General features: G+C 40.6%; 1 protein-coding gene across 3 annotated transcripts in view; it reads left to right on the top strand.

The window, feature by feature from the left end:
• The window catches only part of LOC129830831 (calcitonin gene-related peptide type 1 receptor-like), a 98,262-nt gene that overhangs the window by 58,730 nt on the left and 26,382 nt on the right, over positions 1-13,150 (top strand). For all 3 annotated transcript variants that reach the window (XM_055893597.1, XM_055893596.1, XM_055893598.1), the window contains 2 exons: positions 4,161-4,252; positions 9,945-10,071. In XM_055893597.1, the coding sequence (XP_055749572.1) occupies positions 4,161-4,252; positions 9,945-10,071 (219 nt within the window). The remainder of the gene's footprint in view (positions 1-4,160; positions 4,253-9,944; positions 10,072-13,150) is intronic.

The following is a 13,150-nucleotide window of genomic DNA, read 5'->3' as shown; positions in this document are numbered from 1 at the left end:
CTACTGCTGGCCATGCTTTCCTCCTGGCTACCCCTATCCCGGTCAACAGCCCTGCATTCCCCACAGCAACTCGCCCAAGCCTCCCCGATTTCTCCTTCACCCAAATCCAGACAGCTGATGTTCTGAAAGAGCTGCAAAATCTGGACCCCTACAAATCAGCCGGGCTAGACAATCTGGACCCTCTCTTTCTAAAATGATCTGCCGAAATTGTTGCAACTCCCATAACTAGCCTGTTCAACCTCTCTTTCGTATCGTCTGAGATTCCCAAAGATTGGAAAGCTGCAGCGGTCATCCCCCTCTTCAAAGGGGAGACACTCTAGACCCAAACTGCTACAGACCTATATCTATCCTACCCTGCCTTTCTAAGGTCTTCGAAAGCCAAGTTAACAAACAGATTACCGACCATTTCGGATCTCACCGTACCGTCTCCGCTATGCAATCTGGTGTCAGAGCTGGTCATGGGTGCACCTCAGCCACGCTCAAGGCCCTAAATTATATCATAACCGCCATCGATAAGAGACATTACTGTGCAGCCATATTCATCGACCTGGCCAAGGCTTTCGACTCTGTCAATCACCACATTCTTATTGGCAGACTCAGCCTTGGTTTCTCAAATGATTGCCTCGCCTGGTTTACCAACTACTTCTCTGATAGAGTTCAGTGTGTCAAATCGGAGGGCCTGTTGTATCTGATCCACCTCTACGCAGACGACACCATCCTGTATACTTCTGGCCCTTCGTTGGACACTGTGTTAACTCATCTCCAGACGAGCTTCAATGCCATACAACTCTCCTTCCGTGGCCTCCAACTGCTCTTAAATGCAAATAAAACTAAATGCATGCTCTTCAACCGATCACTGCCCGCACGTGCCCGCCCGTCCAGCATCACTACTCTTGACGGCTCTAACTTAGAATATGTGGATAACTACTGTTAGTTTCTTCTTTTTCAGAGTAAATAACCCACAAACACTAGAGAAGCTTTAACCAAGTTAATTCATCCCAAAGGTTCTGTACAGCTGAAATCAGACAGCAAAACATTTCAGACATCACAGTTTATATACATCCCACTTAAGACACTCCTCTTTCTCTCCAATCCTTACATTTTATGGCTCTACGGGAAGCTAATAAAGAGGGTATAATGATTCCAAACATGTATTACTGTCACGTTCCTGACCTGTTTTCCCTTGTTTTTGTATTTATTTAGTATGGTCAGGGCGGGAGTTGGGTGGGTTGTCGATGTGTGATTTTTATGTTGGGATTTTGTGTGTTCGGCCTGGTATGATTCTCAATCAGAGGCAGCTGTCAATCGTTGTCCCTGATTGAGAATCATACTTAGGCAGCCGGGGTTTCACGTGTGTTTTGTGGGTGTTTGTTCTTGTGTTAGTGTTTCGCCACACGGGACTGTCACAGTAGTTATTTTGTTATTTTGTATCGCATATTGTTTTGTTATATTAAATCACTATGGAAACTAACCACTCTGCGTATTGGTCCGATCCTTCTCGCCTCTCCTCGTCCGAGGAGGAGGAAGAAAATGACTATCGTTACAATTACTCTCTTAAGAGAATCTGTCCTCACCTCCTGACCTCAAACCCTCTTTCATCTAATACACAGATGTCCATCTGTCTTCCCTATATCAACCCATCGCTCTCCTCTCCTCCATCAAACACATTCCAAAGCCTTCTGTCTTTCTTCAGAGAACCATTAACTTCTAACATAACACCCAGTCTCTTTCATTTCCTATCATTCATTTAATATCTCAATGTTCAAAGTTTAGCCGATTCCAACACTACAAATACTTAGGTGTCTGATTAGACTGTAAACTCTCCTTCCAGACTCACATTAAGCGTCTCCAATCCAAAATTAAATCTAGAATCGGCTTCCTATTTCGCAACAAAGCATCCGTCACTCATGCTGCCAAACATACCCTCATAAAACTGACCATCCTACTGATCCTCGACTTCAGCGATGTCATTTATAAAATAGCCTCCAACACTCTACTCAACAAATTGGATGCAGTCTATCACAGTGCCATCCGTTTTGTCACCAAAGCCCCATGTACTACCCACCACTGCGACCTGTTTGCTCTCGTTGGATGGCCCTCGCTTCACTCACGTCGCCAAACCCACTGGCTCCAGGTCATCTACAAGTCTCTGCTAGGTAAAGCTCCACCTTATCTCAGCTCACTGGTCACCATAGCAGCACCCACCTGTAGCACACACTCCAGCAGGTATATCTCACTGGTCATCCCCAAAGCCAACTCCTCCTTTGACTGCCATTCCTTCCAGTTCTCTGCTGCCAATGACTGGAACGGACTGCAAAAATCACTGAAGCTGGAGACTCACATCTCCCTCACTAGCTTTAAGCACCAGCTGTCAGAGCAGCTCACAGATCACTGCACCTGCACATAGCCAATCTGTAAACAATCCATCCAACTACCTCATCCCCGTACTGTATTTATTTATTTATTTTGCTCCTTTGCACCCCAGTATCTCTACTTGCACATTCATCTTCTGCACATCTACCATTCCAGTGTTTAATTGCTATATTGTAATTACTTCGCCACCATGGCCAATTTATTGCCTAATCTCCCTTTTCTTACCTCATTTGCACTCACTGTATATATACTTTTTGTTTTATTTTTCTACTGTATTATTGACTGTATGTTTAAATATTCCATGTGTAACTCTGTGTTGTTGTATGTGTCGAACTGCTATGCTTTATCTTGGCCAGGTCGCAGTTGCAAATGAGAACTTGTTCTCAACTAGCCTACCTGGTTAAATAAAGGTGAAATAAATAAATATTTTAAAAAATCTACTTCTTTTACAGTCTATGGCTCTAGGAAACTGTGCAGACACAGTGTTCTGAGCTATCTGATTGGTCAGCAGTAGACCTATAGGTGCACTTGATTTGCTCTCTGGGCCTGCCAAGTGGGTGGAGTTCTACCTTCATTGAACCTTTATTTAACTAGGCAAGTCAGTTATGAACAAATTCTTATTTACAATGACAGCCTACCAAAAGGCAAAGGTACCGTCCAAAGGTACCGTTTTGGAGGTGTTCAAAACAAGGTTAAGAGTAGAGGAAGCTTGTTGGACACTAAGAAAGCTTTGTTGTAGAGCGTTTAACAAAACATCCGGGGAGGGGCCAGCTGAGTATAAGACTGTATCATCTGCATATAAAGGATAAGAGAGCTTCCTACTGCCTGAGCTATGTTGTTTATGTAAATTGAGAAGAGCGTGGGGCCTAGGATCGAGCCTTGGGGTTCACTCTTGGTGATAGGCAGTGGCTGAGACAGCAGATGTTCTGACTTCATACACTGCACTCTTTGAGAGAGGTAGTTAGCAAACACAGACACGTGAAATTGTTCAAAATGAGAACACTTTGCCTTCCCAGCCCTAGGGCTACTGAATCAAGTGCAACACCGCAAAACTAATTTTAAAAAAAAGGAACGCAAGGCTTTATCATTTTCTTTTTACAGAAATGGTTATTGACTAGGAATGGCTTGGAGATTGACCAGTCAATCGACCAGTTAGTGACCACTGTTCTACATGGTAAATGGTTCAAGCGTGGCTTAGTCACACTGTGATTAGAGTACGAATGAAAACCAGCTGTGCTGCAGAGCTTAAGGACCTGATTTGAAATACCCAGGTCCTAAACCTTAAAGGGATACTTTGGAATTTTGGCAGTGAAGCCCTTTATCTGCTTCCCCAGAGTCAGATGAACTGGTGGTTACCATTTTTATTTTAGCTGTTCCTGTAAACTTTGTCATTGCGGTAACACTAGACAATATCGTCAAAAACTTCCTTCCAGAGTCACAGACACAGAGTCATAAAAATAGTATCCACGAGTTCATCTGACTCTGGGGAAGTAGATAATCATAATCATGAGTGCCGAAATCCCGAAGTATCCCTTTAAGGTCCTAGTCTCACCCCTTTCATATTTTGTTTACATCAAGGTAGAAAATGGAAGTCAGGGTTAATGGTTCATGAATGTCCTTGATGCACCACTGTATGAAATGTTTTGTCATACCTGTGGTATACAACAGCTGTCAGCCAATCAGCATTCAGTGCTCAAACCACCCAGTTTATAATGGTTCACGAATGTCCTTGATGCACCACTGTATGATCCTGTTTGTTTTAATGTTCATGTATCTGTATTTTCCAGATGGCCTATATCCTGTACTACATGGCGATTGTTGGTCATGCCTTCTCCATAGCCTCCCTCCTGATCTCTCTGGCCATATTTTTCTACTTCAGGTAATTATAGATGCTGCTGTTGCTTTCTTTATGAAACAAACTACTGGTTTGATTAGGGAGAGTAGTCGGTCTTGGACTATCAAAGCTTTTTCCCCCACATGATTAATGAATACTTCTGATGATGGTGATAATGATGACGATGATGATAATGGTGATTATGATGAAGATGAAGACACATCTAATCGTGATGAAAATTAGGATGTTGATGATGATAGTGGTGATAAATATGATGAAAGTTATGATACTATTGATGGTGGTGATGACTGCGATTGATACAGTTCAGGCGGTATAATATATTTCTCCTAAGGATCTGAGAGTGCTTTATCAATCATCTTGTCATTATTTAACGGAAGAGATGGCTGTGTATTTCCTCTAAGATAACTGAATTGTAAAGATGGCCGCAGTGGTGAAAAAAAGTACTTAAGTAAAAATACTTTAAAGTACTACTTAAGTAGTTTTTTGGGTGTATCTATACTTTACTATTTTTATTTTTGACAACTTTTACTTTTAATCCACTACATTTCTAAAGAAAATATTGTACTTTTTACTCCATACATTTTCCCTGACAACCAAAAGTACTCGTTACATTTTGAATGCTTAGCAGGACAGGAATATGGTCCGATTCATGCACTCATCAATAGAACACGTGGTCGTCCCTACTGCCTCTGACCTAGCAGACTCACTAAACACAAATGCATCTTTTGTAAATAATGTCTGAGTGTTGGAGTGTGCCCCTGGCTATCTGTAAATAATGTCTGAGTGTTGGAGTGTGCCCCTGGCTATCTGTAATGATGTCTGAGTGTTGGAGTGTACCCCTGGCTATCTGTAATAATGTCTGAGTGTTGGAGCGTGCCCCTGGCTATCTGTAAATAATGTCTGAGTGTTGGAGTGTGCCCCTGGCTATCTGTAAATAATGTCTGAGTGTTGGAGTGTGCCCCTGGCTATCTATAAATAATGTCTGAGTGTTGGAGTGTGCCCCTGGCTATCTGTAAATCATGTCTGAGTGTTGGAGTGTGCCCCTGGCTATCTGTAAATAATGTCTGAGTGTTGGAGTGTGCCCCTGGCTATCTGTAAATAATGTCTGAGTGTTGGAGTGTGCCCCTGGATATCTGTAAATAATGTCTGAGTGTTGGAGTGTGCCCCTGGCTATCTGTAAATAATGTCTGAGTGTTGGGGTGTGCCCCTGGCTATCTGTAAATAATGTCTGAGTGTTGGAGTGTGCCCCTGGATATCTGTAAATAATGTCTGAGTGTTGGAGTGTGCCCCTGGCTATCTGTAAATAATGTCTGAGTGTTGGAGTGTGCCCCTGGCTATCTGTAAATAATGTCTGAGTGTTGGAGTGTGACCCTGGCTATCCGTAAATAATGTCTGAGTGTTGGAGTGTGCCCCTGGATATCCATTCATTTTAAAACAAGACAATGGTACTTGCTGTCTGCTTTGCCCCTTTACCCAGACCTACATGTACATATTACCTCAATTACCTTGACTAACCTGTTCCCCAGCACATTGACTAGGTATCTGTACCCCTTATATATACTGTAGCCGTGTTACCATTATTTTATTGTGTTAGTTTAGTTTATTTAGTAAATATTTTCTTAACTTAAGTTTTCCTAACCACATTGTTGGTTAAGGGTTTGTAAGTAAGCATTTCGGGGTAAGGTCTGCCCTTGTTTTATTCGGTTCATGTGACAAATACATACTTTTTCCACCACTGAATGGCTGTGTGTTTTCTCTGAGATAACTGAATTGTAAAGATGGCTGTGTGTTTTCTCTGAGATAACTGAATTGTAAAGATGGCTGTGTGTTTTCTCTGAGATAACTGAATTGTAAAGATGGCTGTGTGTTTCCTTTGAGATAGCTGAATTGTAAAGATGGCTGTGTGTTTTCTCTGAGATAACTGAATTGTAAAGATGGCTGTGTGTTTTCTCTGAGATAACTGAATTGTAAAGATGGCTGTGTGTTTTCTCTGAGATAACTGAATTGTAAAGATGGCTGTGTGTTTCCTTTGAGATAGCTGAATTGTAAAGATGGCCGTGTGTTTCAACTGATATAACACTGGCAGTGTGCAGTGTGATGATGATTACATCGTCTGTGGATCGATTGGGGCGGTAAGCAAATTGAAGTGGGTCTAGGGTGCGTCTTTCTTTTTCGCAGTTAAGCCAAAACTACGCCCCGTTATTCAGAGAGGTGTTCTACTACGCTGTCATTGGCTGGCTAATGTTGTCTCACTCACAGGCGATCAGCGCAGAGACAGTGGCCTTCCAAGGTAAGGATGGAAAGTGTCATTTAACAATTAGCTGCCTACCGTAATGCAGGCTTACTATTATCATGCTTGGTCAAATTTGCCCATGTATTTATTTTTAGAGTTGTAAAAATGTCTCAGAACTCCGCTGAATTCCCTCAACTGAAGGTCAGCTAAGTTTACCTAGGCTATGTAACGTTACTAGCTCCGTATTGTTATTAGTTGTTATATTATCATTAGTAGTCTATTTTCATGTAAAAGTATATGCTTATTATTAATAATTTCTCAAATATGTATTAGCTAATCATTCAGTCGAATAAGCTCTGCTACAGCCATTGAATCTATCTTTGAGCGTTAAGGGACGTTAATGGCTAGGTCTGTTCATGACATTATGTTATCTATTTTTCAATCTTGAAATACATAGGCAAATGTTATTAATCAGTGACTGAAATTTCGCGCTACGTGATATTCACTTCCGGACATGGAGAGCACTCAAAGCGTTGTAGAACGCCTCTCTGAATAACGGGGCGTGGTTTTGGCTTAACTGCGTTGGGAAAAAGAAAGACGCTGTTGGTGTAGCAGACTGGGATAGGGAGAAATTGAATATGTCAGTTGGTCTACGCATGCTCCGAGGACACGGTTTGGGACGCCATCTGAGCCGGCAAACTTGTGAGGGTTAACACGCTTAAATGTCTTACTCACGTCGGCCACGGAGAATGAGAGCCCACAATCATAGGTAGCTGGCCACGTCGGTGGCACTGTTATCCTCAAAGCGGGCGAAAAAGGTGTTTAGCTTATCCGGAAGTAAGACGTAGGTGTCCGTGATGTGGCTGGTTTTCCCTTTGAGTCCCTGCCACATACGTCTCGTGTCTGAGCCGTTGATAAGTTATTAATATGTCCATACACTCTTGATTTTTTTGTTATCTTGAAGCTGAAAGGGTTCCCTCGGTTGTCCCCATAGGATAACCCTTGGATAACCATTTTTGGTTGCACGTAGAACCCTTTTGGGTTGCAGGTAGAACCCTTTCTACAGAGGGTTCGTTCTACAACATTTTTTTCTAAGAGTCTATAACCATTAGGCCATTATCCTTGAATAAACATTATGGGGGACATAACTGCAGGAGCAAAAACAACATTTCTGCATCATATTGGTTAATACAGACTTGGGATAGTTCTCAATTGGCTCAGTTGCCAATGTGAAAATTCCCAAAATGTTGACATTTGACGTGTTTCAAATCTCAATGGATATAGCAAGTAGGGTGTTAACCAGCAAATGCAGCTGTGGAGCAACAGGTTTTGTAACAGACTGCAATGTGAGCTAAGTACAGTAGGTCTTGTAACAGACTGCAATGTTCCGCAAAGTTTATACCTGCTCATAAATCTAGCTAAGACATAGTTCAGGTGCATATCTTAGTAGCCAACTAGCCGCTATCCATAACAATAGTAAACGCTCAAACATGACACAAATCAGTAAACGCTGTGTCATGACACGAATCAGAATAGAATAGATCCTTTCTTGGCATTGTAAAGCATCAATGGACGATCAAAGCCATCAGCTAATTATGACCTCAATTACATTTTAAAGATGGCAAGCAAAGCATTGCTTTTTAGGGGAACATCGTTTTTATGATCATGGCACTATCTTTATAGGCTGATCCCTTTAAAACTGAAAGTCTTAATGTTCCCAGATGTGCAGTTTACAGTGGTATTTGACGAGGTACAGCTGCACTGTCTTCTTATTTATGGCCTCCACTTCATCACTGCCAGGACTCACCGACAAAAAATACTCCGGCTAGCTGTGGAAAAATACAGTTGGGTTAGCTTAAAAAATATTGTGTCACTGTGCAGTTTGATCCTGTCCTAATGCATACATGATGCTTGTTGTCATAAAATGGCTGTCTGTTTTGACAGGCCCTGTCTGATTAAAGTGTCAATGTACATGGGGTTATCATTTTGGTAGTTCCTGCTTTTACTGTACCTTGCATGTCAGACGTTGCCCTGAAACTCCTTTAGCTTGTTTAGGTGTAGTCTGAGAACATCCATACAGCATCTTCAGATGAAGAGCGTTCTTCTGTCTGTTCTATTTTCTGCTTATCCTAGTTTGAAGATATTCTGCTAATACGTCATTTTACTTCTGTTGTGCCATTTAAAGGTAGCCTTGTTCTCAAAGACATCACACACCACTGACCCAGAATAAGTAATTTACTAATGTTGCCATGCTGACATTTCTTCTTCTTCTTCTTCTTCTTCTTCTTCTTCTTCTTCTTCTTCTTCTTCTTCTTCTTCTTCTTCTTCTTCTTCTATAAACAACACATTTACAGCAAGACTGTTACATTAGCTTCCTAATGACTGGAGACAGATAACAGGACATTGTTGCTGTACACTGGTTTGGCACAAAGTGTTTTCACTCCAGTAAACACTGTTTCCTCCTATCTTTAATTGCTCGTGTTTGGCATTACTTTCCTAACCTTTTATAGAAAATAGTATCATTTGATTCCACTGCCATCCATATGGATGATGGAGCTTTTGATTACTGATGATTTTACCCCCAATACTTTGTAAATTACTTATTATGTGACTAATACGCTTCTGTATCAGATTCTGTGAGAATCAGGAAGCTCCACAGGGACCTCAAATACAGTCGTCAATAATCTTTTTTGACAACTGATTCCACTTATTGTCGGACGTTGTGTGTGCCAGTATTTAGCACGGCTGAACCGAAGCAAATGATATCAGTTCTTTGGTGTTGCTTGGGAGAATTGTTGTGTATTCTTATACCAGTTTACAGCATGCTCTGAATGGAATGACAATCTTTATTTATATTTTACAAGAGGATCCTTCGTTCAGATGACCGCAACATCTGACTAAGTCATTATGGGTCAGAGTTAGTCATTCCAATGGTTCATGTTATTTATCGTCCTGTTTACTTCATCAAAGCTCGAAACATATTTTTTGTAGGATTAAATATGTTGAAGTTGCAGATTAGTTTTTTATTGCAACGTGCAGAATGGATTTTTCATCATGAATATTCATTATTTGATGTTGTTAAAATTCGATTTGCATACAGTCCCAGTAATTTTTTTAATCGTTTCTCATGGCAAGAATAATTTACCTCCAGTTTTGTAGATTATATTCTCATCTGTGACTATCAACTGTGAAGTTATTTTTCAGATTTCACATACTAATGATTTATATTGAAGTTTGTTCTCTCGTTTCAGACTTACAATTTACACTCTCTCTGTATCACTTACAATTCTGTAACCTATGTTCTCGACAGCATGCCCTACATATTTTCACACCAAAAAATGTGATAATCAGCTTAATCTTTTGGCTTCTGTCATTTGGTAAATAGTTTGATGTAGCTCTCTCTGTGAATGTCTGCTGGGGTAACCGCAGCCAGACCCACATCATATGTTAACGTTATTATGCTGTGTCTTTGTCTTCACTCAGGAACCTGAGCTGCCAAAGGATCACGCTTCATAAGAACCTCTTTGTTTCCTATGTCCTCAACTCCGCCCTAACCCTCATCTACCTCATAGCAGTGGTCAACAACCCAGATGTAGTGGGAAGAAATCCAGTAAGTATCACTTTACTTTACTCAACCCATATCACAGTCAAATACATCACAGAAATACATTTCACCTTTAAGGTAAAGAAGATCAATGGGAAGAGGAAATTTAATGTACTGTGTTGCTCAGTGTTGCACTGCATGATCATTTCAAAATAATACTTGTTTGAATTCTTAAAAACGATGTAGCCCTCGAGCACTATTTTATTTCATTCAAATTAGTTTACTCTATATCAGCTGTTTTTTCTAAAAGCGTTCGTTAGAATATAATTTCTTCTTTTCAGCATATCTTTTTAATGTGTTTTGCCATTAACAGACAGCCCAGAGCTATACTTCTCATATCACTCATACTTCTTTAATTTGTCAGACTTTTGAACATTTGCCACTCGTTGAGTTCCAGTCAAACGTGAATTCTTTGTATCCTAAGGTCTGTTAAGGTGAAGATAGTAAATCTGCCTCTATGGAATGTGACATTACTGTATCTGGAATAATCCTCCCTTTCTGATACTTTCAGTATTGTCTTTTAAGAGACATTTTCATTGTCCACCTTTCAATGGAAATTATTTGAATAAATCATCTTCTTATTATACAGTATTGTGACTCAGCAGATAGAGTTACAGAGTTGCAGGCTTCTGTTCCATAAAATTACAAAGAAAAAAATTGAATAATAATAATAATAAAAACAGGTCTGAGAATTGTAGAGATGATGTTAATGTAGAGAAATATCTAGAACATGGGCTTGTAGAGATGGATAGCCTATGAGTAGAGACATTGTTTTTTCCCCCGGTTAGGTTAAATGGTTAGTAAAAAACTGCTGGCCCAATGTATACAGTAAGGTCCTGTTATCATTCTCTCGATTGGAGCATCTCTTTAGAGATGTCCTTCAGTTTAGCCAGACACAGAAAATAACTGTCGTCTGGGTTTGATTTTCAGCGTCTCTTCTCCCCGTACCATCACGTTCTCACTGGAGAAACAGACTTCAAGCCTAATCCAACTGGCATATTCACAGTCGGAGATTTATTCAGATATACCAGCTGACCCTGGTGATCCAACCGACAGGGAGGAAGGAACGACAGCTTTCAAAATGAATATGAATAGCTATGTTCTAGCATCATTGGCTCAGAACCATCTTTCCCAATCTTTACAAATCTGTCTTAAATTTATTATAATCTGCTTGTTTTGAACCAAATTGCAGTTTGTCTTTCACACCTCAGACAACATGGTTTTGATTTCCAGGGATGGGATGAAAAAAAATCCCATCACAGTTGGTTGCACATACTACACGTCTTTAGTGGAACATGTTGAAATTCTAGAGCGGCAAATTTAGACTGGGTTGGTCTGTGTTCTGACTGCATGTTTGATTTAGGGATGTGGTGCTCTGTTGGGAGAATAGACTCAGCTCTCTCTGAACAAAAAGAACAAGGTCTCTTTCTCTCTGGTGGATCACAGCAGAGACTAGTAGTCTGCCAGTAGTGAAAGTGGATCCCTAGTGCTCAGGTCAAGTAGGGCAAAGACTTGAGACACACTTTGGAATCGTCAGACATGAGTGCCTTAAACTCTGTTCCATAAAACACTGAGAACCATCCAGACTGTCCCATTACATCAGGCTGTGGTCATGAAGTGGTGAGACGTTTAAAAATATATATCTTAAATTGAACCTCTACAAGATCGGTGGGTTCCTCGCGGAATGGTTGAGCTAACGTAGGCTAATGTGTTTAGCATGAGGTTGTAAGTAACAAGAACATTTCCCAGGACATAGACATATCTGATATTGGCAGAAATTATTTTAAATGATTTTTAATCTAACTGCGCTGTCCAATTTATAGTAGCTATTACAGTGAAAGAATACCATGCTATCGTTTGAGGAGATTGCACAGTTAGGAACTTGAAAATGTATTAATAAACCATTTAGGCATATTTGGGCAGTCTTGATACAAAATTTGGAACAGAAATACAATGGTTCATTGGATCAGTCTAAGACTTTGCACATACACTGCTGCCATCTAAAATCTAAACTGGAATAATACATTATGGCCTTTTTCTTGCATTTCAAACATGACGGTACAAAAAGAATACAAAAAACGCATATTATTTTCTTTGTATTATCTTTTACCAGATATAATGTTTTTATGAATTTAATATTTTCACAAACTTCAAAGTGTTTCCTTTCAAATGGTATCAAGAACATGCATATCCTTGCTTAAGGTCCAGAGCTACAGGCAGTTAGATTTGGGTATGTCATCTTAGCCAGAAATTGAAAAAGGGGCAGATCCTTAAGAGGTTTTTAACTAGGCAAGTCAGTTAAGAACAAATTCTTATTTACAATGACGGCCAACCCTGGCCAAACCCTAACCCGGACGACGCTGGGCCAATTGTGCACCGCTCTATGGGACTCCCAATCACGTCCGGTTGTGATACATCCTGGAATCGAACCAGGGTCTGTAGAGACACCTCTAGCACTGAGATACAGTGCCTTAGACCGTTGCGCCACTCGGGAGCTCCCATGAAGTGTTCTGATCACACCAATAGACCTTAGTAATGTCAACTGTCTTTCACCATACATGTAATGGCGCAAGAGAAATAGGAGGAGGAGGAAGAGGGGAGAGGAGGAGGTGACATATGGCTAAGAGTTTGTGGGTGACTGACTGGTTTTTAAGGCTGTGTATGCTGCGTACACGGACCTCAGGGACAGGAGACTAGCTAATACCAATGCCAGTATCTTCTAATTAGATCAGCACACTTGGAGACAGAGGGCTGAGAACCAGGAATCTCAACATGGAAAAACTAGAGGATGAGCCTCAGTTAATATGTATAGGCCCGTCTCAAATGGAACTCTATTCCCTATATAGTGCACCACTTTTGACCAAGTCCCATCTTAACAGAAAAGGTGCTATCAATAACCTAAAAGGGTCCTTCAGTTGTCCCCATAGGACAACCCTTTGAAGAACCCTCGTAATTTGTAGGAAATAGGGAGCCATTTGGGACGCAACCCCATTAAAAAAATAGAAAGGCTTTAAAAGACAGAAAGAGACATATGATAGTATGGTGTTGACTGACAAGAATGTGGGGATATTATTGAACAGAATAT

The sequence above is a fragment of the Salvelinus fontinalis genome, chromosome 32, assembly GCF_029448725.1.
Source record: "Salvelinus fontinalis isolate EN_2023a chromosome 32, ASM2944872v1, whole genome shotgun sequence".
Lineage (NCBI taxonomy): Eukaryota > Metazoa > Chordata > Actinopteri > Salmoniformes > Salmonidae > Salvelinus > Salvelinus fontinalis.
Note: the sequence above shows the minus strand (reverse complement) of the source record. Positions and strands in the feature narration are given on the sequence as shown.